The 26,319-nt window shown below is 36.4% G+C and overlaps 1 protein-coding gene across 7 annotated transcripts in view; it reads right to left on the bottom strand.

The window, feature by feature from the left end:
- The window catches only part of rapgef6 (Rap guanine nucleotide exchange factor (GEF) 6), a 71,007-nt gene extending 45,212 nt beyond the window's left edge, over positions 1-25,795 (bottom strand). For 5 of the 7 annotated variants that reach the window (XM_059542843.1, XM_059542848.1, XM_059542845.1 and 2 more), the window contains exons 1-6: positions 25,351-25,795; positions 15,876-15,946; positions 14,792-14,848; positions 13,887-13,970; positions 9,700-9,769; positions 1,249-1,371 (exon numbers count right to left, since the gene is read on the bottom strand). In XM_059542843.1, the coding sequence (XP_059398826.1) occupies positions 1,249-1,371; positions 9,700-9,769; positions 13,887-13,970; positions 14,792-14,848; positions 15,876-15,946; positions 25,351-25,455 (510 nt within the window). In that variant the 5' untranslated portion in view covers positions 25,456-25,795. Of the gene's footprint in view, positions 1-940; positions 1,171-1,248; positions 1,372-9,699; positions 9,770-13,886; positions 13,971-14,791; positions 14,849-15,875; positions 15,947-25,350 lie in introns of those variants that run through there. The other 2 variants (XM_059542847.1, XM_059542850.1) reach the window with 2 other exon arrangements.
- Positions 25,796-26,319: the final 524 nt, after the last annotated feature.

Below are 26,319 nucleotides of genomic sequence, written 5' to 3'. Positions count from 1 at the left end.
TTTGGCAGGTGATTTTTAACTATATTTTTACCCTAATTTAATTTATTTTTTATTTTTTTCATATTATTTATTTTCAAAATGTGTGCGTACATATATATTTACATGTGTGTGAATGTATGCATAATAAAATGTTTACCGTTACTATTATTTTAATTTAGTCTGATCTTTTATTTTATTTATTTAATCCTTTATTTTTTTATTTTATTTTACTTTCTTCTGGGTTGCATGGCAAAAGACTGAAATTGTAAAAATCTTTGTTTCTCATTTTTATTTATCTTCTTGTACAATATGGCTGGCAGAGAAGACAAGGGAGATGTGGATCTAAGTGCAGGACATTTAAGGAATGAAAAAAAACAGCAATACTGTATCCAGAGCTGAACCAATGAACTAATGAGTAACCAGCGGGTGGGTGTGGCCTAATGAGTGTCCTTAACAACTAACAAGAAAACAGAGCAACAATGAAGACACAGAAGCACACAACAAGAGTCCATAACCACAGTCACAGGAGAAACAGACAGGGATTGCACTGGCAATTCAAGAAATAAACCTCATCAGTCACTTTCTAACAGCGTTTAAAAGACGAACTCTGCAGTCAGATGGCCAAACCACAGCGCTAGAGGACATGAAGACCATGGCAAGCATTCAAAGACCCACTGCAGCAGACCGTGAGAGTTCAGCACTGTCCCTACTGTATCATTACCCAGAAAACCTTCATCACAAACATGTGAGATATTAAGATTCACTTGAGACAGCGGTCACAAGCCACACTTAACCCTGTGAAGCCAGAGAAATCACATATTTTGGATCGAGCTGATCATTTAGAGACCTGACTTGCACATCAAATATAACTCAGTAGATCTACAGGTTCAATATTCTTCTGAGGATGTTAAGAGACGAACATGAAGCACATCCACAGAAGGAACAGAGGCTGAGCACTTACCTGCTACAGGACATCAGCACAGAAAGAAGAAGAACACATTCAAGATGACGGTTTCTCGCTGTCTGCACAGGAAACAACACAGCCTCCGCTAACAAACTACCAGCAGCAGATAACAGCCTTGAGAGTCCTTGTGTGTTCAACAGATTACTGAGAAGTCTAACTGACGGCTACTGATGCTATCAGGAGAAGAAACTCCCTTCTTGACTTCACTCACGCAATCCAGACATTTCCCAGATCTGAGCACCGAGGTAATATTCCCTTGAACTACCCTAACACTGGGAATCTGAGCGAAGATGGTGTTGTCTTACCGTGGCCGATGCCTCATGGGCGTCTATGATCAGCTGCCGCTCTCCTCCGGTGTTCACTTTATGGACGCGGCGGCGAGAGTTTCCCTGTAGAGCCGCGTCGTCGCTCTCGCTGGCGTTCTGCACCTGTAAAGAGCCCGAGTCAGAGACATCAGCCTCCTGGTTGAACATCCAGTTCTTCCAGATCACTGAGAGCCTGTGGAAGCGCAGGAGACTCATCTGGACGGCGTTTACATGCTATACGGGACGAAAGAAAGCGGGTTCGAGAGGCTGAGTCGGCTAGAGTCGCTCAGCAGAGCTACAGTCGGGCCACAGCTTCCTGTAGGAAGCCGTATAAACACAAATATCCTCTGCGAGCAGAAGCAGCACGTCTCTAGCGAGTCCTTTGTACAGCGTGCTGTGTCTCTGAAACTGTAAATAGCCAGAGTCCAACTTCATGTACTCTAGTAGTGCATCTGAAGAACATGTTTCAAGTGAATCTGTGTGAAGTCTGTTCAGAGCTGACACTTACATATCAGATCATGAGCTGTGTGTTGTTTCATGAAGGTACTTTTGCAAGACCTTTTTAAGATCAAGTAAAGAAAACTGAAGGAATAAATTGATGGGGATGCAAAAGGTCAATATGGTCTCTAAATGTCAATGTGTAGACAGCACATAATGAGTTGTATCAACACTTCAAAGTTAGAAAATGCAACTTCCTACAGAATGAGATTTTCACTACATTTTGAACAACATATTCAATTCAAGTTTTGACAAACATATATAACTATTGCGGAAATATTGTTCTTGGAAATAACTGTATCTGATACAGTAAATACAAAAAGTGCTGTTCTTCCTCAGTATTTTTGTCTGGTTTTCTATTGCTAATCTCTAAAAGACTTTTAAATCAATATACAATTACTTAAGAAGCAAAAGGACAAAAGTCGTCTTTGTGAGAAACTGATTAAAGTGAGTTTGGTTTATGATTAAAACAAGAACAAATTCCTGCTAGTGCATTCAGAGAAATCTACTTAATTCAAAGGGAAAACAAAAGAGAAAAGTTTTCATTACACACTGACAGATAATGGTTCATGTTTTAAGCATATGTGACCTGAGCTGGCAAAATGAATCACAATGAGCATTTTTTCGATAATGCGTTATTTTTATGTTCACTTTCTCCGTTAAAAACCTTCAGAATGATGTATGATTTGTTGGATTCGACTGAAATGACTGAGCTACACCAGTTTGACGTTGACAGATTCAGCAGTGTTAAGTAAAAATTTTTGAAGGTCCCAAAGCAGAATCACAAAGCAACATTGCATCTTTTTTCCTCTACTTCTTTTCTTAATCAGGGCTTGAATTTTGACGTGGGATTGTGGGGATTGCGCATAATTCTACTCATTCTCTCAGTTTCCGCTCTTGTAACGAGGGAAATTCCCAGTGTCGTAATGTAACAAAGTAAAAATACTTGACATAGCGAACCATTACATTGTATTCTGTGCACGCGTGCGCACTTCCGGAAAAATCGGCCGACAAAAAAAAAAAACGGCTGATTGCTGATCGCGTATTTTAATCAAAAACTGTCCGGTTCTGATTCATGGCCGATCAACCGGTGCATCCCTAGTTTACTTATTGAATGAATCCGCTTTTAGGACAAATCGGTTGAATAAATGATTCAGTGATTCATTCATTAACAAGGTCAAATGCTTTGTTTCTGAATGAATTGGCCGTTTGAATGAATCAGTTGAATCTCAATGACTCACTGATTAACATTCACTTGCTGTCACCTACTGGTGGTTTTAATTTCACATTTCAACTATTTTGTTTCATGTTTTAAATTATTTCAAATATCAGTAGTTCTGGAACAAGTGCTTCTTATTCGTACCAAAAAATACAAAATGGAAGAAATAGTTAAAACTGAACACAATCTCGCTACTCAAGCTCTGTATCAACATAAATGGTGACTTCAACTTCTGCCAAAGTCATTTTCTGGGACAGATGAGGGAATGTATCATTTGCATGTGCTTTTGAGTCATTGATTTTAAACATTCAATTCAGTGCTCTCTGTGAGCTCACACCCAAACCACTGACTGTTTACTTGTCTTTTTTAGTTAAAATAAATTCAATTCAGAGTTTGGAATCAAAGTTCTTTTTAAGTATATTCCTCACAATATAAATATGAATCAACAACATTATAAATTCTAAAACACAAATACACTGGGTGATGAATCATTTAAGTTTGATGACTGTAGTTTAAAATATGTCAAAAAATACCCAAACTCCCCCTCAAATGAACAAAAGTCCCCCCATAAGGGCCACCTAAAGGGGGAATTTCCCCATTATCCAAAACAAAATTCAGGCCGTTAATAATATTCACTATATAAATAATCACAATTATTTAAGAAGAACAAATATAAGAAATAAAATCAAATAGTGTATACATTTTTTTATCTTTCATCTAAAATGCATTCAAGAAAAGCAAATCAAAGCAAGTATAAATCACTTCAGCGTCTTCATTACAAATAAACAGATTATTAAAACTACAAAAGCAGCTCAATCAAGAGCAGTGAGTGATTGCCTCTTTTCTTTTATTGTTATAAATTATAAGTTATACATTAAAACCAACTGTTATGCACGGACCTTAAAACTATACTGAACTTTTGCTAAGGTCGTCAAGAAGCGAGAAGAGATCATTTTAGATGTTTAATTAATATTTGGAGCAATGAAATAGCTAGATGAGGGCTTAATTAAAAAAAAATTTTCTGAAAGCCTTAAATTCAATCAAAAATGTTCACTTGTTTGGTCCGTAGCTCTAAATTAGCCCGTGCACATTCCCACTCACTTTGCCAGCACAGGTCACATATTTTAATTTTGCATGTCAATTATCTTGATTTAAGGATGTTTAGATATTTGTATTGGGAAACCGGATGAAAACACTTAAAAAGATAGTCATTTTTGTGCACACAATATTTAAGGCAGTGACTTTTATCATTTTAAGATGTTTTGCACTGATTTGAGACCTTTTTAAGACCTGTAAGAAAAAATCATAATTTTTACAGTAAAAAATCTTGTGTGCTGAGGGCGTATATACTTGTTAAATTATTGTGCCATTAGTCTTGTGCACTTCATGTGAGGAGTGTAATCTGTCAGATCAGTCGCTTATGAGAAGTGGATGCTCTCTTAAACAGATGCTGCCTGTAAAGCCAGCAGACTCGGAGGTGCACGGAGTGAAGAGACAGAGACAGGTTGTCATGTCGGAGCAGAACGGTCATCTATCACGCCTTTAATGTGACACGCAGCCTTAAGCATCAAGGGGACAGAAGACAGAAAAGGCAGATCCCAGTGTTCACCTCAGGATGAGTTATGAGAGGAATATGTGAAAACTAGCTGTAAAATAAATGAAATTAAAAAAGCATAATGATAATAATGTTAGACATATTCTGACAGAAACGTTTCTACAAGTCATGCACGCATGTGTACTGAACTAATGCAGCGCTGTTTTAAACACTGTACATGCAGTGCACAAATTCAGTGTTTCTAGGATGGCACAATATCAGTACATCGATATATCTGATGTTATAAAAACACCATCCAAAATTTAGCTGTTGCAAGAAGTTGTCCTAAACATGAGGCATGCTTTCAGGGTCAGAAATTATTGATTTCCAGGGGCAGTTTTTATAATTACCTTCTAAATGGACCTGTGTTGTTTTTTTATGTCAAATGCTTCCTTCAATCACAATACTATAGACTACAATCAATCAACAAAAGCCATCTTTACACTACAAACATGGAATTTGTCAGGTACTGCCTTGTTTTATTAAACGTATATACTGCGCTTGGATCCTCCTCCTTGTTTCCGTTACAATATTGAATCTGTGGGTGTGTTTTTGTTCATTTTTACCCCAAGATACCATTTCTGATTCTGAATGCTTTTCATCAAGCACTTCAAAGTGTGTTAGGTCGTATTATTTGTGCTATTGCTAATTAGTAGGGATGTCCAGATCCGATCACGTGATCGGAAATCGGGCCCGATCGCGTGGTTTCCGACTCGATCGGAATCGGACGTTACCTCCCGATCAGGACTCGGATATATATATATTCTCATTAATTTTTAACACATCTTTAGTTATGCGGTGGCACAGAGTTAGACCCTTTTGACTCCACACAGAAACAGCGACGCGTGCGGCATGACATCACTTTGTTTTCAAGAGCTGGTGTGAATAAATATAGATTCAAACTCAAAGAGACATGATAGTTTGCGCATGACCTGATATTTCATTCGGACCCAGGATTATGGCGTGCGCGCACAGCGTTTGAAGCCCAATTCATGCGTCCCGCAAATTGAGACTGTGTCACGCAAAATCAATGCTTGCTCAAAAAAAGTTGATGTCCTCTATATCCTCGAGCCCCAGGCAGCCAATGAACATTACTTGACAGTTCAGCACGCTACTGCGAGAGCGGGAGCGAGCGAGTTTGAATGAGAGATGAAGTTTACATCTTTATTATTTCTGTTTTAACGTTTTTCCTACATTATTTATATTAAAATATGTTATGTAGGCAAAAACTCAGTTTACTATTCGACTAATTTACTGAGGTGGCATCGTTGTTAACTTACAAAAATGATAATTTGGTGGATAATTTACATTTTTCCGTTAATAACAGGTAGTGTATTCCGATGTAAAATTACCAGTCGCCTGTGGACGCTCAACAACCATCTTATCTGAGCTCAAAACGCTGCTTGAGCAAGTGTCAAGATACTAAAAGTAATAAATACATAATTATGAATGTTTATGTGTGTTTATTTTTGTTCTCAGTACGTTATTTTAATAGCAATTAATGATTATGAACATAAAAGCATTACAATATATATATATATTATTATTACTATACTATTGATGAAACCACAAAGCTGACGCGGGAGGTATGTATAACTGCAATAGCTATAAAGTAATTTTGATTATTATTGCTATTAGTATTATTTTCTAAAATTAGGTAGATGTAATATAAAAGTACACATGGCAATGTTTTTGCAACAGCTCCAAGTCTCACGCGCAGTGTAGGTTATACGTCACTGTCCGAATCCGTTCACTTATTTATTTATTCACTCCTTCCTGATATAGTGAACTCAACTGCCATACACTATATAGGGATTAGTGAATGAGTGAATTCCCTTCCCTTGAGTTGTGATGTCAGACTTTTTTTTAAACTGTTCCTGTGGTGTTGAGCAACTACAATTCATTTTAATCCTATAATTTTATATTATAATTTATTTAAAGTGAATAAATTGTAATGAAAAATTAATAAAATAGCTAAAGTAAATCATAAGTGGAAGTGCATCCGTCAATTCTGTCATGAGCATACATCAGCAATTACACATGTTTAGGGGAATAGGGCATTATTAATATACCATGTAAGGTGGTATGTGCTAGAAATGGCACTATCAGTGAGTCTGCCCATGGGGTGTCCCACATTGTCCCTCAGAAACGTACCCCTTGTCCCCCCTTGGGCTTATTAGCAGGTGGTCACCCTACCCAGGATACAGCGAGATGAACATCACAGAGCGCTAAACTCTCATGCAGTGTGTGTTTCATTCATACTCGAAGCCGGAGCGCGCTCTCGCGCTGATATCAGGAAACTCCTAATATGGACAAAAGCGTCCAGCTATGCTGTGGTGCGCACAGGAAAACAGAAACTTATGCAAACACGAAGACGTTAATATACGATCACGACAATAAATTGTTCTTCAAGTCATCTCCAGCAGGTGATAAATAAAGTATGAACAATGCAGTGCTGATTGACATAGTATTTATTACAGTATAGAAACTATTCTGCAATTATTATGTGATAAACAGTGTTTGTAGTATATAAACAAATCATTATTATTTGTTATTGTCCAGCATTTATAGATTTCTAAGCCAATTAAAAGCTAGAAAATAAGAGAAAAATTAAAGTTGCCTATACTACCAGTCAGAAGTTTTTGAACAGTAAGCTTGTTAAGGTTTTTTTTTTTTTTTTTTAAGAAGTCCCTTCTATTCACCAAACCTGCATTTATTTGATCCAAAGTACAGCAAAACAGTAAGATTTTGAAATATTTTTGCTAGCCTATTTAAAATAGCTGTTTTATATTTGAATATATTTCAAAATGTAATTTATTGAACATCCTGGATCTGTTTTTTCGCTCTTCTTTATTCTTTTTTTATGTATTATAGAAGTATCGGATCGGGACTCGGTATCGGCAGATACTCAAAATCAAATGACTCGGACTCGGACTCGAGGACAAAAAAACCTGATCGGGACATCCCTACTAATTAGTTTATTTATTTCTTTTCTTTAATAATGTCGGCAGGCTATATCAGTTAGCCTTGCTGTTTTTGCCGTGGTATTTTTGTTCAAAACAAAAGACAAGATAATAAACTGTTTGACTTCTTGTTTTTATACCTTATTGGAACCAACTTGGAATCACTAAGAATCAGAATCAATAAGCAGAATCAGAATCACTAAGATTCTAAAACATTCTAAATAGCTAAACAATGTTCATTTGGAGTTTGTTTCGGTGGATAAAATCAGCCCGTCAGTGCAAACTTTTCTGGAAATCTTAATTTTTTCACTCGATCGATTGAGGTCAGACAACTTGAAAACGCAAACAAACCGGAGACCTGAAATGCAGAGCTGGTGTGAACATGTCTATTATTTACATTTATGCATTTTAGCAGACGCTTTTATCCAAAGCGACTTACAGTGCATTCAGGCTATACATTTTTTTACCAGTACGTGTGTTCCCTGGGAATCGAACCCACAACCTTTTGCGCTGCTAACGCAATGCTCTACCACCGAGTCACAGGAACACCATTATAATGCAGAATGCTCGAAGAACAAAAAAACAGCATTCAATGTGTGTCCCACATATTTCACTGTTCTAACTCTAGCTTATTTCTGTCATTACTATCAGTAGCAAAGGGGGCCGATTGACGAGAAATATACAAATTCATACCATTATGCTGATAACATTTAATTTACCATCAAAATATCTGAGTAACTTTAGAAAATAAATAACTTTGACTTTGTTTTCCCAATTATTCACTGTCACATCTCCTGTAAACATCCTCCTCAGTAAATGAGTTTCAACAGGTTAAGCCTGATAAAGCCTGAGCTTTCATTTTCAGAGTTGATGACCATCAGCTCATGTGAGATAAAGCTCATATAATGGCTCATTTCCTGCTCGCTGGAGAACAATGATATTATGATATGATGTTATTACCCACACCAACTCTCCAGCGTTCACCAGCTTTTCCCTGTGACTGATTTTGTCACCTTACATCAGAGCTGGCAAACTGCTCCTGGAGGCCTTTCTGAGAAAGACGTACACTTCAGCAAACTTTTAAAAAGAGCACTTGTTACAGAAATCATTTTTTATAAGAACATACTCATACTACATGTAACATTTTCAGACATTGACCAGCAAGTTATTTACATTTAAATGAAAATTTCTCGTATTTTAAATATATATTAAATCCAAATAGCTGGTCTTAAGAAATATGTCTTTGAAATATGGTTAGTGTACAGCTGAATGTACTGACAAACATTTATGGTAAACTAAAATATACTATAATATCATTTCTAATTGAACTTCTATATCGTGTATTTAAATAAATGTATAATTACGGATCTGTAATGATAAAGTTGCAATTTAGTATGTTTAACACTCTGCAGTTAAAATTACAGTTATTATTAGACATTTTTATTCATAATCATAAGTGTACATATTTAAAGTATTAAACAAAATTCTATTAAAACGATTATTTAAAATGCACTTTAAAGGTTTTTTTTTGGGGGGGGGGGGTCATTATACCATAGTGCTTTTTTTTACACTTGGAGACATATTTAGTAACAGCCTGCACCACTGCAATCCCTTTTCTGTCGTTAAAAAACTAATGTAAGGATTTAATAAACATTAGCAATAAAAAGACATGTTTTTTCTTCAGCTGTCCTTAATGCATAATTATTTTCCTTTAGTAATCAGGTTGCATACTTTATTTAAATCTCCCGACGTCCCAGTGGTGGTGCTTCTTTTTCAGATTTTTCATTGTTTGATATTATGGCTGTAACTTTTCTCATCTTAATTATTCACTACCGGCTAAAAAGACTGCCTCAACTAAAACAGTAACCTAAAACAATGACTGAACAGATTCTGACAGCCAGTGTTGGGGAAAGTTACTTTTAAAAGTAATGCATTACAATATTGCATTACAATATTTACTAGTTATAAAATGTAATCTGATCCTGTTACTTGAAATGCATTAGCCCCAACACTGCTGACAGCTAACTAGTTGACAATAGTTGACATCTGCAGCCTAGGTCAAAAGGGAAAGTGGTTTCAGAGGGTGAAGATCAGGCATGTGTATTAAGAAAGCATGTTGTGAGTGGACGTCAGCAGACGCCTGCTGTGTGAGGAGATGTGTGTATCGTGCCACTCACCACAATCATCTCGGACGGCTCTAAAGTGATGCATTCACAGCCTCGTCTTCCTCCACGCTGCGTCCCGAAACTGCAGTCACACAGAGAGACAGAAAGAGGGAATTAGAGCCTGAACCTCTCTGGATAAACCACACAAACTGACACGTTAAACACATTCATATAATTCAGTGACTGTAGTCAGAGAACCGTCTGATTAGACAGTAACAAAAAAAAGTAAGTATGTGCACTGCTTGATTTAGCACTGACGAGTGAAGCGCATCAGTGACACTTTTTCTTTTTGCTCTGAAAACAGCAGCATGAGATCTTGAACAGCTGGCGTCTTTAAGAAGAAAAAAAACACTGATATACAATAAGGTCAGTGCTTAATTTCACACTGCTAATTTATGTATTCAGCAGACACAAATTCGGAAAAGAACATTCATAACACAGAATGCCAAGTTCATTAGACAACTACAAGCTAGAGAAGAGGACAAAAGCTACAAACACCAATTGAGCCGTCTGTGTGCAGGAATGGACTCTCAGTTTGTGTTCACAGATCACGGTGCAGAAGTGTCATTACTGTGTGAGTGAAGCCAGAGAGGGTCAGAGGTCAGGTCTGATCTCTTCACACTGGAGTGAGACTGAACCCTGCTGACAGATGAAGGGAAGAGCTGCTAGCTCATGTGCTCCTCTCTGTGGATGAACACAAGTGCTGCAGCTCCAGTGCTGCTGTCATCTAAAGCAGACTCTCCTGAAGCTCCACATCCCTCTTTAGTGCTGTTCACTAGCTCAGTCTTCACTAGTGCTGGACTTCCTAATAAAGTCAATCACATATGCCCTTTACAAACAAAAAGTGTCTTAGGAAATTTACATCAATCTATTGTTTTCTGTGAGCGAGTAAACAAGATGATTTTCATATCATTTTGAAGCAAAACTTCCTAAGACCCCAGAGGATTCACCAACTACAAACTACAACATTTGTCTCAATAAACTCATAATTTGCTGCTTATTAATAGTTATTAAGGTAGTTGTTAGTTAAGGCATGGGGTGGATTAAGGGATCTAAAATATGCTCATGCATGATAATACATAAATATGTGATTTATAAGTACTAATAAACAGCGAATATGCTAGTCATATGCATGATAATGAGCAAATAGTAAATAGTGAGAATTAGTCTCTAAATTAAAGCGTTAACAATTAAATTTTAGGAATCAAAAAGCTAATTAATTTAAATGAATTTTAACAACAAATAAAAAAATGTAGAGCCCTACGTGTTATGTTTTATATTTACATTACATTTAGTCATTTAGTAGATGTTTTTAACCAAAAATTCTGTTTTATTGTTCCCCAATTTTATGCTTTTCATTTTTATTTTTCTAGTTTATGCTTAAATTATTTCATTAAATGTTAAATCTTTGTGCCAAAAAGAATATCTAATAAATTGAATTATTACAACTTTTAAAATGCAACAATTTGTAAAAAAAATAATAATAAATTACAATAATATGACCCAAATGATTATTTTTTATTATTATTAAAATGTATTATCAAAAACTGTGGTAATCAAATAAAGCCATAAAAACATTAACCATTTAAATTAGTATTAAAAAGCTTATTGTTTATTGTTTAAATTAAAACATGGACAATAAAATGTTTTAATCTCTATTATTAACTGTAATAATAATAATTATTATTATTATTATTATTATTTCTGTTGTAATTTATTCCAGTTAAACTAAATTTCTCAGAGCAGCTCTGGAGATACACAAACAAGCTCCCCGTGCATGTGAGTCTGAGTAGCAGACGAAACTGTGCCACTCGTTCACACAGAGACACGCAGACTTCAGATTTCAAAAGCACTCTTTTTGCAGGTTAATATTCACAGACACAAGTCCATGTTGCCATGCAATATTCGGTGACATTCTGTGTCGTACAGTAAATGAAAAGTTTATGACTGGATTCTGTGGTTCCGAAACACATCATTTCATATAAAAAATAAGACCAGAGCACATCAAGGCGAGTGATATAAAGACGTCAGAGAGCTGAGCATGCTCAACATCAGCAGAAGTGAGTCTGAGCTCAACTTTCTCTTCCTGACACTGATAATGTTAAAACATGACAAAGCCGTGAGTCCGAGACAACACAGAGTGCTGACACTGAACCCACAAACCACCAGCAGCCAGCGACTGCAGTTAAAACTACAAGTTCAGAAGTCACAGAAAAACTGCTATTACCCACAACCAACCGACTGTGATCCGAACAGCTCACTCACACCTCCACCAGTCCTTTCAGAATGAATCAGGTGCTGCTACAGGAGCCCAACGTCCTCAGATGAGAGTCGCTTATCCATGACGTGAAGACCAACGCTTCAGCCCGAGAGCCAAATTAAAGCAGCCAAATCGGCTCAAAGCATCCGAAATATTTCCACTCAGATTCCTCTGTCCTGCAGAACAACGTCTTGTTTCCGAGAAATCATGATTGTCATGCTCTGAAACTTCAGAAGCATGAATTCTGAAATCCTGAAGGGAAACTTCCCGGTCTTCTTGCGAGAGAGCATGTGTGTGTGTGCGTGTGTGTGTGTGTGTGTATGTGTGTGTTGGGGGGGGGGGGGGGGTCACAGGAGTGAGGGCTGCTTCCTGTCTGGATGCATTCATGACACACACAGCTGGAAAACTCTAGCGACACGAGTTCGGCATTCCTCAGTGCCACTGACCCCTGCAGAGGTCAGGAAACACACACCCACACACACTCTTCCCTTTATGTTTCAGGACAAAACACACCCACAATGAACACAAACACTCCAGCCACGAGGCTTAAATAATCAAACAGACAGTAAAAAAGCAAAAGAAAAATACAATAGAATATAAAGATACAAATGAAACAAATTGTGCTTTAATGTTTTTTTTTTATGCAAGTCTCAAGCAGTTTACAGCCTACTACAGAAATTAATAATCAAATGTAAAATAAAACAGCAAAGTCTTCACTGTAAGCATGAAGCTTTTTTGTTTCTTAAGCTTTAAAGCTAAGCAACAAAAATCCTTCACTCAAGAGCAGTGTGTGACTTTGAATTAGTCTTTTGCAGAGGTGTGCACTCGAGTCATGTGACCTGGACTCGAGTCAGACTCGAGTCATGAATTTGATGACTTCAGACTCGACTCGACAAAATGTACAAAGACTTGCAACTCGACTTGGACTTTAACATCAATGACTCATGCCTTCACTCGGACTTGCACCTTTTGACTCGAGAAGACTTGCTACTTGCCATGAAAACCTGGGGGAAAAAAATGTTCACACGGCCGCGCCGCTCTCAGTGTATCTGCATCTGTGAAAAAAATGTGCACCACCTGTATGCATGCAGAGAGCACACGCGCTGCCTGCAAGACATCCAATCACTGTAATCCCATGTTGGTTTGATTCGACAGCAACTAAGCAGGCACATTGCAAGACAACCACTGAAGCGCAACAAGCAACAACGCGCCAGTTGGCAAAATTATGGAGTCAATTTAATGGCGTATATATAAGCAAAAAAATTACGTTTTGCAAAAGAAAATAAAGTTTTGCAAACTAAAAAATTAAAGTATTGAGGAAAATAAATTTGCATTTTGCAAACAAAAATTAAGAATTGCAAAAGATAAATGAAACAGTGCGAAAGCAATGATTTTGCAATACATATTTTCCATGGTCATATCTATTAATTTATTTGCAACGCTGCTTTTATTTTGCGTGTCAGTCTAGTTTGAGCTTGCGATACCATTTTTCCTTAAACATGCACTTTGCTGCAAACGGAAACCTAAAATCATTTCTATTTAATAATCAATTCTTTATTCAAAAGACAAACTCAAACTGTGCAACAAAACAAAAACTGAGTTGTACAAACATTTAAATTGTACATACATTATGTCAATTTTTAATAGCAATTATGTTTCTACTCCTATTTATTGTGGAAATATATAAAAACATGAAATATAAACGGTGGCAGAAATAAAACCTTGTATTCATGATTAAACAATAGTTAGTCTACTAATCTACAGCTGTAGTTGTAGTGTGCCTTCTGAATAAAGTACTATTTTTAACAATCAGGATGTTTGGTGCTGGAATGAGTAAAGAGAAACGAGAGGCATGCATTGGCTGACACACATTACGCCTGTGACATCATCACTTCACCATGCATCACACACGTGTGGAAGAGCGAGGAGAGGTACATACCAGCACCGCGCCAGATACATGTGCTCCTTGACCAGCACTGAGCCCGAGAGCAGGACGAACCAGCACGTGGAGATGCTGTTAGCACTGGAACAAAAAACACCGGTCACATGAGCACATGAGCACATCAGGACGCCGCCTGCGCTGGGTGTTAGTATCCATCATTTACTGTTAAGATTGGATTTTTATGGATGAGAATTCATTTGCAACAATTAATGAAATGACTCCTGTCTCGACTCTCCAGCTTAACTCTTTCCCCACCATTGACGAGTTATCTCATCATTTAGAAGACAACTCTTCCCGCCATTGCCGTGTTTTTACGGCTATCCGTTTTTTCACTGTTATACACTAGGGGGTGCTATTACACATCTTCTGCAACAGATGCACATCAGTAATAGACAGCATATAAATGAAAACTGCATAATGTTACAGAGTAAAATGATGATCCAGGAAGTGGTATATGTCTGTGCAAGCTTTGGAGGTGATGATGGAAGCGATTAACTGGATTTATACTTTGATAATCATACTGAATAATATCCTGATGTAGTTTTTGATATAAATGTGGTTTCCTCACCTTTTTGCTCAAAATTATACATTTTTATGAAACCTACCTATATTCAAGTGTTGATAAAAAAAGAATGCTTTAAGATAGAATAAAACAGGTTTTGATCTTTATTTTAGTGTGTTGCTTATTATTTAGTGTAAAATATACTGGAGGCCATCAAATTTTAGTGAAAGTCATCAAACATGCTGGCGGGGAAAGAGTTAAAGACTTCAGACTGACTCGGAATTCAGATGAAAGACTTGTGCACATGTCTGCTGTCCAGTTTTAGTTGTTTAGTTTAGATTAGATACAGTCATTTTTGTCTGTTTTTTACTTTACTTTTTCTATGCAGAGATGTACTTACTAGAAGAGGACGTGGTTGGCCTCATAGCGCTCGTACCGGGCCGTCATGCACATGGACCTGTAACACAGAGAAGTGTGAGAGTGTTTGATCTGCTGGGAATGAACACCTTATTAGCTTAAAGAGTGAATGCACATTAACGTTTGCCGTCATTTGAAGTAATTTTCTTTTTCAAATAAATTAATACTTTTATTCATCAAGGATGCATTCAATCAAAATTGATAGCACAGACATTTATAAGGTTTCAAAAGATTTCTATTTCAAATAAATGCTGTACTTTTGAAATTTATATGTATCAAAAAAAATCAAGGTATCAAGGTTTCCACAAAAATATGCATCAGCACAACTGTTTTCAACATTGATAATAAATACGCATATCAGAATGATTTCAGAAGGATTATGTGACTAATTAAGACTGGAGTAATGATGCTGAAAATTCAGCTTTGATCACAGGAATAAATTATATTTTACAATATATTCACACAGAAAACAGTTATTGGAAATTGTAATAATATAAAAACTAATTTTAGTCTGTCCCACCTCAGCGACTATAACCCTTTCAGCTGCATTTAACCATGAAAATCAATATAATAATTTCATTATTTAAACATAATTGCAGTTGCAGTGATTTTCAAGTCATGCTTTTAATTATTATCGTTACATTCTGGAGTTATTTTTTCTTTTTCTTAGTTTATGATGTTGATTGTTAGTAAAGGGTGTATTTAAACACATTTTGACTAAATTTTAGGTTGCATCAATTGCAAAGCTTAATGAATATAAAATTATAATTTATATAAAATGTATATAAAATAAAACGAATGTAAGTAACACTTTAGTGACCAATTCTCACTATTACCTATTTGCTTATTATCATGTATAACCAAACTGTTGTGGCTGTTTATTCATATTTATAATGCACATATTAATGTCTATTCTTCTGCATGATTATATTTTAGATCCCTTAATCCACCCTAAACCTAAACTCACAACTACCTTATTAACTCTAAAATATGCAGCAAATTAGGAGTTTATTGAGACAAAATTCATAGCTAATAGCTAGTTATTAGAAAACACAGGTCAGACTCACCTGAGCTGATGTTCTCTGAGGTGACACAGCACATCCATGTGGTACAGACAAGTGTAGATGGTGTTCAAGTCCTAGACAAGACAAACACACACACATCAGTGAGCAACACCGATGCTCTCTTAGCTCTGCATCAGTATTGTGATTGGCTGATCGGATTGCCACTATTCATTTTTAAAGTGCCTCTAAACCAAGTAACATGATAATGGAGCATTTTACAGAGTAATACTGCAGTGTGAAATCCTAACATTAAATATCTGACACACTCATCTCAGGTCTTGGAGTCTCTATTAATGTGCTGATGATCTGAATCAGATGTGTTTGATTAAGAGAAATGGAAAACATGAAGTTTTTGGGAGGTGAAATGTTTGGTCCAATTAAAATGGACTCTTGTGCAACTGAATCAGTGAATCAGCGTTGAGTTGAATCAGTGTGAACGCTGCCATCTGAACTTTGTCATGCACCAAACAATCAGACCGAGATATACCTTTTGAGTCCGCTTTAAAATGAACTCTGGTGCAGTTATATGAAGGATGTTGCCCATTTAGTTCGGTACAAACCCAAACTTTATTAGTTCCCAACTATTCCGAGTATTAACATCCTCATGCCCTTAATGTTGTTTTGCACTGTTTTCCATCAATATTTCTTTTTTGAATATAGCATTGCATCAGTGGATGCTCTGCAGTGAATGGGTGCCGTCAGAATGAGAGTCCAAACAGCTGATTAAAAACATCACAATAATACACAGCACTCCAGTCCATCAGTTAACATCCTCTAAACTGAAAAGGCGTGTGTTTGCAATAAACAAAGCAAGAGATGTAATGCTTAATGTCTCCAAATCTGTTCAGATGAAGAAATAAACTCAGGGTGAGGACATTTTCAGCACAGTTTCATATTTGGGTGAACTATTCCTTTAAATGTCTGTATAATCAAAATGATGTTTACTTTGATTACTTCTTTTATATTTCCTTTAATATTTACCTGGTCCTGTGAGGTATCTGTGTATACACACACACACACAGGGGTGCATTTCCCAAAACCATAGTTGCTAACCTGTTAGGAACTTAGTTGGTTGGCAATGGGAAATTGCATTGCAACCAACAAAGTTGCTAACTTAGTTAGCAACTATGGTTTTGGGAAACGCATCCCCAGAATAGCAGAATGATAGTAAAGCTCAAGTTGCACTTGACAGAGAGAGAGATTTGTAATTAGTAAATTATATCTCAAACACGCTGAAACATGTGAAAACATTGTTTGCAACTGATTAAAGTAATGTACTAAATTCAAAGAAGATCACACAGTTGTGTTTTGGTGATTAAACCAATGTTGTAATTACATGTTATAATCCTGTTTTTGTATAACAGTGGTTATGCATGGTTATAAAGAAAATACTGTATGCACAACTAAGAATGACTGGCATTACAAATGTGATCAGTTGGAGGTTTTCAAAAAATACCACTTAATTGTAAAAAAGTTGCAAAAGCTTTTTTTGCTGCTGTTATTTTACTATGTGATCAGATGCACCAGTTTTGCCTGCTGGACCATAAAATAGGTCAAAAATCCCACATATGCACACTGAAAGAAGAAGTTGGGCCAGTAAGGAAGCACCCAGAACACCCTGAGACAGCACATCCAGCAGCATGAATATAGCTGGATCAGAAGAATAATGAGGGAAATAAGTGACGACAGTGCAGACGCAGGGAAAGTGTGGTGTGGCATGGAGCCGAGCCACGCTAAACCAATCGGAAAACACAGACATTCCCGCTGCCATGGTGAAGAAGGAAAGTTACACAATCTGTCTTCATCTGCAGACGTAACGGCTAACTCGTGATACACAAATCTCTTATTCTGTTTCAGTCATGTGACTTCTCCAGCTCATCCGTCATATTTACGACCATCAGTATGTTAATATCTTTAAGCATACATGTGATCTGTCTAGAGGAATGTGAGAACAATCTATGAGAGTTTTTACCAGGATTTACTGTAGAAGCACTAACTGCACCATGGTATTGTGGCAGAAATATGGGATATTCATACAGAATTTTAAACATGTTAAATGTGTTAACTGAGTAATAGTTGTTAATGGGCCATAGCATGTGTGCATTTGCATTTATACTAAACGTATTCAGGCTATTGCTTTCCATACAAACACCACAGAAACCATATAGTTAGATTTTCCCATGGTAGTGAGGGGCTGTGTGTGGTTTTACCTTTGGTGATCTAATTGTGTGGTACTATAGATGACCAGTGGTTTGTTTTAACAAAAGAGTCCTAAATCAAACAGTCAGAACATTTCAATTTTACCCTATAAATATGAGGTTGTCACAATTTTTACAGATATCACTGTTTTTGTAAATGAATATAAAAAATGTAGATCTGCATCATGCCATCAAACTCAGGGAACACAAACCTGTTCAATATCACCTCATTAACTGTCTGGTTTCTACAGCTTTCCCTCAGGAGAAGGATTCTGCCTTTAAACTAGTGCTCGACCGATATGGGCTTTTAAATGGCCGATATCGATATTGAGAAATCAATCTGGCCGATATGAGGCCGATATAATACATGTAATTAATTACAGTAAATGAGAGACATGCAGAAAATAGGCAAAACTAAATGAACATTTATTATGCATAAATATTACTGCGGTGTCACTGTCAGAGAGAACAGAGAGCGAAAAAGAGTGCGTTTCAATAATGCACAAAATAAGTACTGAAACAGTTTCAAATATTTCAGTAGCTCTATGCATCAAAAAAACTATTTTTTTTTGACAATGCAGGTGCTACAGAGCCGCGGGCCACAGGAACAGCACTATGCGCTGAATGACATGGGAAACAGAACATGCAAATCACACACTATAACGTGCTCTGACTTGTGGCAGTATGCTCCCGCTGCAGCAGTAAACCATCAGTCCAGCGGTCAGGCCCGAGCAGATCAGCATGACGTGAAGCATGACTTCTACACTGTCTGCAGTGCTGTAGTTTAAGATGTCAGGATCCATCCTGTCTCCATCAGAGAAAGCACTTGTGCAAAACATCACCTGGCATTAATATAGACGGTACATATAATTCATGTCACAACATAGCAAACTGGTTGTGAAACCCACTGAACATTAGTGCTGTGCAGCCGCACAATACAGGTCACATGCAAGCAGGGCCATTTTTATATTTTCATGGAATATTCACGATTTTATCACGATTCTTTGTCATGTTGGTTTTGTTATTTTGCAAGTTGTCTGAGCAGCAAAGCCCTATCCCTATTTAAAGAAAAGCAAAGCCTTGCAAGGCAAAAAAATAAATAAATATATATATATATATATATATATATATATATATATATAATAAAATAAAAAAGAATGGTAGATATTTAAGCCAAATTGCAAGAAGATAAAAATCCGTCATTGTTTTATCTTTGTTATTAAAAAATAAGAACAAAGATACACAGTGCTTTATTTTTTCAGGTACAGTTTGAATAAATGTATCAGTAGCATTCAAGAAATTGAATAAACATTTATAAAACAAAACACTATATACATCAATTATACATTGAGTCTTATTAAAGCAACTGTATTAAAGTTCTTAACACAGCGATTTTTCTCTTTGTGTTTTGTTGTTTATCAACATTAAAGGGACTGCCAAAATTTTAAATTCTGTCATATTTTACTCACTCTCAAGTTGTTTAATCCTGAATGAGTTTGTTTCTTGTGCTGAACACAAAAGAAGATATTTTGTGACATAATGATGGCTATCCAAACAGTTGCTGGTCTCCTGTGACTTCCACAGTATTATTTTTTTTTCCTATTATCAGTCAATGTGGACCAGCTACTGTTTGGTTACCCGCATTCTTCAAAATATCTTCTTTTGTGTTCAACACAAGAAAGAAATTAATACAGGTTTGGGACAAAATGTGAGTGAGTAAATAATGACAGAAATTCTGTGTGAACTCTCCCTTTAATGACAACCGCCAGCATCTTTAGTAATGTCTCTTTAAGAGCTGCATGGATATATCACATTGGTGAATACACTGCATTTGATTTCATTCAGGAAAATGTCAAATAAAACCGGCAAATAAAACAACACGTTTAGAAACGGTCTAAACAATATATCTTAGTCTCCCTCTGAACCGACACGTTGTGTGTGGGCGTATTTGTACGCTCTTTGTTTTGTAATTATATTTAATTATTTCATATTTCACTGGAATATAAGTCAGTACATTTCAGATGATAAACAAAATATTAATTCTGGAAATCATGGTACATTTTATCCAGTTTATGGGATCTTTTGAGTCACAAATACAAATGTGTAAGCTGTAGTTGTAGATGTGTATGTTTAATCGCTCATGCATTCAGTCCCAAACACACTTAAAGCCACTGTGTGATTATGAATTAGGGGTGGGCGATATGGAAAAAATATCATATCACAATTCTTTATCATGTTGTCTTTATTATTTTGCAAGTTGTCTGAGCATCACAGCCAAACTCATTTCCCTATAAAGACAAAGCCTTTCAAGTTAACAAAAAAAAAAAGATTGGCAGATATTTAGGTCAAAGAGGGCGAAGATAAAAATCTGTGTTATTATTTTTTAATAACAAAGATAAAAGAATGACAAAGATACACATTAAACTACACACAATATACAAATAAAACAAGCAGTGCTTTATTTTCAGGTACAATCGGTGTATTTAGCAGAGCATTTAAGAAACTGAATAAACAAATATAAAAAATAACGCACTAAGCTGATTCCTAAAGCAACGGTATTAATGTTCTTCAGTGCGTGAGCAGTGAGTGATTTTTCTCTCTGTGTTTTGTTGTTTTATTAACGTTAAAGGAATAGCTCACCAAAAAATAAAAGAGAAAGTCAGCTGTCTGTCGATTCTGTCATAGTGTTTTATTTTTACACCACCATTTACTCACTCAAAAGTGGTTTTAAACCTGAAGGAGTTTCTTTCTTCTGAACATAAATGCTATTTTGAGGAACGTGGAGAACCAAACAGTTGCTGGTCCACAGTGACTTCCAGAGTATTTTTTACTACGAACAAATTCAATGTGGACCAGCAACAGTTTGGTTATCCACATTCTTCAGAATATCTTCTTTTGTGTTCAGCACAAGAAAGAAATTAATACAGGTTTGGGACAAAATGTGAGTGAGTAAATAATGACGATTAGGGCTGGATTAGAATATTCGATTATTCGTTCGATGGGTTGGCATTCGATTTTAGATTTTATTTGTTTTCTTCGTTTTTTAAACACCTGGCATCCCCCGCGAACCAGTCTTCATTCACGCTTGAATATAGCCAAATATATGACTGGTAGTATACGTGTAGCCTATAGTTTGAAGTTAAAGATATTAATATTAATAGTGAGAATGAGATGTTTATTTGACAGTGATTTCACATTTCCTGTTTGTATAAAGGCTAAATACAAATAAAAGGTGAACATTTATCTATTTGTGCCATTTTTTCCCTCTGAAATATTATATAGTTTTATAGGAATAGGTTTCATAGACTTGGCAAATAAATTTTTCATAAGTTAGTAGGTACAGACATCTGTTGAGGCCATTCTTGGCAGTTTTTATGAAGCGAAGGAAAAATTGTTGCTGCTCCACATACTCTGCTCCTGAAGTGTGTTTTTTTTTTCTTTATTTTACCGTTATGATTTTTACATTCAAAATAGGGGTGTGAGCTATGTTGACAAAAATGTATTTTTGTCTATAAAATACTTCAACAGTATTTTGCTGAGTGTATTTTTCAGATTTAGGTCATGCATGGCTAAAGAAATATGAGACTAAAACCACCAGTTGGTGGCTGCAAGTCCCTGCCTTCATGAGTGATTCACTGAATCATTCATTTAAACAATTCATTCAAAACGGCTGATTTGTTTAGAAATGAAGCAAGTGGCTGTCTTCATGATTGGATCATTGAATCACTGACCCAAATGATTCTTTCAAAAGCAGATTCATTCAGGAACTAAACACTTCAGTGTTCAGTTCAGATGCTGTACTCCAGCTTTATTTGGAACTATTTTAGTTAGCAAAACACAAAACTCTGACAATATGACAATAAATCAATATCGCGTTTGCCAAAATGACACTTGTGCATTAGAGGGATTCAAACTGCATTCTAATAGTCTTCATCACTCAGTGAATGTTTTTTGGACTCTCAAGATGTGTTTTTGTTTGTTTTAGGCAAAGTGAGTGACATAATAATATCAACTTAAAAAACATAGCTAAAAAAAACAATTATTATCATAGACAATACATTTGATCAGACAGTCATGTATTTTATTTCTTTGAATAAACAGTTTGATGCAATGCTTGATTTGGTTTCTAGTTTCTTCTAGTTTTTGCCTGTAAATATATTCTAACTGAAATTCTGACATTTAAAATGTAAATTCTAGTTCAGTTTTAAAAAATCTAATTTTCGATAGTTTTTATCCTTCTGACAGCTCTTGAGCTTCAAACATGCTCAATATGAGAAATCTCGGTTAGCCCAGAGTCACATGACAAGCAGCTGAATGAGTTCGACTCATGGCTTTTCTGTCACATCAGGAAGTGATTCAGTATTTTCTTGTGCTAAAACGCCTGACACACACACACACACACATACAATGTGTGGATCAACAATAACCTAGCACACAACAACCTGCTCATGTATGATATGACAATTTTAATATAATTTTGCACATAATTCACAATTGTATTTTTATTGAATATTTGTTAGTTACAATATTGAAGTGTCAGTCTAAGAAATGCCATATTGACATTCGGTATGATGTACATTTATATACATTTTTATTAGCTTTAAATCTTATTTTGTTAAAAAAGTGGGAGAATAATTTTTGTTAACCTTTTAATAAATTGATGTTAAATTATATGTTTTGTGATGTAGCCCCTTTCATAACTGATGCCACATCTGCAACTCTTCACAACGTCACCACAGAAAGACTAGTATGTTTCTTTTTTTTTTTCGGCGTCCACAACGAGTTCTGTGACAGCTGTGACACTAGCACAAAAGTGCCTTCGTACATGTCTTCAAACACAATGAAACGAAATGACAGACAATGATATCAATCCTGCAAACTGGAATATTACAATGGAGGAAATGTTGGTGGAACTTTGACAAGATTTCAGGAGTCAAAATCACATAATCTGACAGTGACTGTCGTAACCTACAAAAAATTGTGTAGTCTGACTCCCTTAAGAGTACAAACTGTAGTAAGCACATGCTTAAACACTGTTATAATTATGAGAAAAATAAAAAAATCATGCTGATTTTGCAGTACATAATTTTTTGTAAAAAAAAATAATACAAGACGTAGTCAACCAGACGATAAACACTAATAACTGCAATTATTATATGATGCAGTCACATTTGTAGCAAAGTGCTGTCAAACACGTAAACTTTAAACTGAATAGAGTGAATCCACGTGAGCCATCTATGCTATTAAAATGTTCACAAGCAAAATCAGTTCAAATGTACAATCACAATAACTTTACAGGTTCTCTGTTGTTTCTAAATATCTGCGCGAATCTCCTTAAGTTACAAGAAAGCATGCAGGAGTACATTTTCAGAGAGTTTCCTGACCAAAAAGGGTTTCGCTGGATTTTGAGGATTTTATTAGTGCCACAACGTGTGTTTTGAGTCTGTCCTGTCTTCAGCAGTTCACCACATCTGAGCACACCATCAAACTCCCCTCAGGCAAAGCAGCCTGCGGGACGAGGTGGGCGGCATAATGTTATGGAAATTGAGACTAGGATTATTTGTTTTGTTCTTACGTAATACTAGACACACCCATCTGGACCCATCTAGAAACTCAGCATCAGAGCAACGAGAGCTGTGCAGTTTGTGTTTGTTAGTCTGATCAGCAGCTTTCACTGCGCTCAGATGATCAGAAAGAAAGCCCACACTTGCAGCGCTGTACACTACCTGGAGAGGATGTGAGAGCGGCAGAAAGCTCTCAATGAAGCACAGATGACCAATCCTAAACCAACTCCTCTTGGTTTCTTACACACACTTCCCAAAATGGCACTGAAGTGGCCTGCTTTATCAAACTCGATAACAAGGGTGGCACAGTTTTGGGCCAGCTGCCCTATTATTGTCACTAAAAATCTATTTTTGTGCATTGCAAATGCAAACCTTTCTGTTATGCATTCTGTTGTTGCAAATCCTGCTAATATGTCACCAAGAGTCAAACTGTGTCAGAACGAGTTCATCATGATAATTTCAGATAACACTTAAGCAAAACATTGTCGGGTCAAAGTGTCTGAATATTTTTTAGACCCGAATTTGATCAATTTGATCAATTTTCTTCAACTTCTCAGAAAACAAGACTTCATATCTTCAAATTGCATTTCAAGTATCTTGATTTAAGGATGTTTAGATGTGTGTATTAGAAAACAAGACAATAATACTGAGGAAGATATTAAATTAAATTTAATTAAATTAAATGTACATTTATGCATTTAGCAGACGCTTTTATCCAAAGCGACATACAGTGCATTCAGGATAACATTTTTTACCTAACATGTGCTTAATATTAATTTATTGTAGAGCATGCATTTGCCACGGCTTTCTGCTCTGATTTAAGAGATTTTTAAGGCCTGAATTTGTGGAGGGGTGAATTAAGGATTTTTTAAGACCCACAGGAACCATGTCAACATTATGCATTGAACAGTGAATATAAATCGTATTGTTGAGCTCTGTAATAAAACAAACCTTTGTACTTCGAACTGATATTTGAGCTGTCTCAGGCCAAACTTAGGACAGGCTCTTAATACAATGACCCAGGTTTACTTTAAATCAAGCAGACACATTGCTAATGCTGCTGTTGTGTGGTGTCGCCCAGCTGTTTTCTTCAGCTTTGATCCAGATGTGTGAATCACCTCACACTAGAAAGACCTCATGGCCCTCCAATGCCAGCATACAAACTATCTGAGTAGGTTTTAAATGCTAGTCGTTGTCTAGTTAGTCAGCTCACTAGGATTTGAGACACAGCCCGCTCCTCGAGTGTCTGACTGCACCGCTGGAATGCAATCAAGTTTCATTGATTTCTGTCATTAATAAACGACTTGAGACGTGAAACATAGAACTTATTTCAAATATTCACACTTGCAGCTAATGTGTACAGGATCAAGTACTGCAGTTTTGTTCTACTTCACTGAGAACAAGTCTGTGCAGTAGCTTAACATCTGTCATCGAACTACTTAAACTTAAGGAATACAAAAACACCACTTAGAGATCTCAAACAAATAAATAAAACAGCTACAGATAAATACATAAGATTAAACAACGAGCACGAGACAAGTTAGTTCATGCGTGAATCTTTGTAGCGATTTGGTTAAGTTACTGAGTCTTGAATCGAAACTAATCAGCTACATTGTGTGATAGTTCAGATTTTAGCGCGAGTTATTGACATTGTAAAGCGGTTATTTTACTCATGTCTGTTGATATCAAGTAAGTTATTTCTGTGGGTGTTTTTACCTCAGCAGTTCGTCGTGTCGGAGGAGTTTTCAGCGCTTTCTTCAGCAATAAATCCAATGAAGAATTCATATTAAAACCTCTGATTTCCGGGAATAAAAACTTCATATATTCACATGTGTCGAAAAAAATTACGTAAAATGTAAAACTGAAATTAAATTAAATAAAAATCTCATCATTAAACCCTTGAAGAATCTGGTAAATCTGGCAGTGATTTGAGTTAGCTTCAGTTAGCATGTGAAGTGAAGTCGCTGCTGAAAGTGATGTTGGAGGTGAAGCGCGAATCAGAAACAGCTAAAGTTGACAAAAAAAACAATCCTTCATTCCTGTAAAATTTCTCCATTCTTGACGGTGAAACATCATAAATAATCAGAGGTTTATATGATCCTCCGAACAGAAGCGTCCAGCAACAGCCCATGACTGCAGGTCAGTCCAGAGCACCGCCTCAACAACATCCACATGATGAGCTGCTGCTACTACTGGAGACCAGTGTACTAAACTACACTCAGAGAGATGTGAGACCAGTGCATACTAAACTACACTCAGACAGATGTGAGACCAGTGCATACTAAACTACACTCAGACAGATGTGAGACCAGTGCATACTAAACTACACTCAGAGAGATGTGAGACCAGTGCATACTAAACTACACTCAGACAGATGTGAGACCAGTGCATACTAAACTACACTCAGACAGATGTGACACCAGTGCGTACTAAACTACACTCAGACAGATGTGAGACCAGTGCATACTAAACTACACTCAGAGAGATGTGAGACCAGTGCATACTAAACTACACTCAGACAGATGTGACACCAGTGCGTACTAAACTACACTCGGACAGATGTGAGACCAGCGCATACTTAACTACACTCATCAGACAGATGTGAGACCAGTGTACTGAAATACACTCAGACAGATGTGAGACCAGTGCATACTAAACTACACTCAGACAGATGTGAGACCAGTG

Source organism: Carassius carassius, chromosome 47 (genome assembly GCF_963082965.1).
Source record: "Carassius carassius chromosome 47, fCarCar2.1, whole genome shotgun sequence".
NCBI lineage: Eukaryota > Metazoa > Chordata > Actinopteri > Cypriniformes > Cyprinidae > Carassius > Carassius carassius.
The sequence above is the reverse complement of the archived record's forward strand: the minus strand, read 5'-3'. Positions and strand labels throughout refer to the sequence as shown.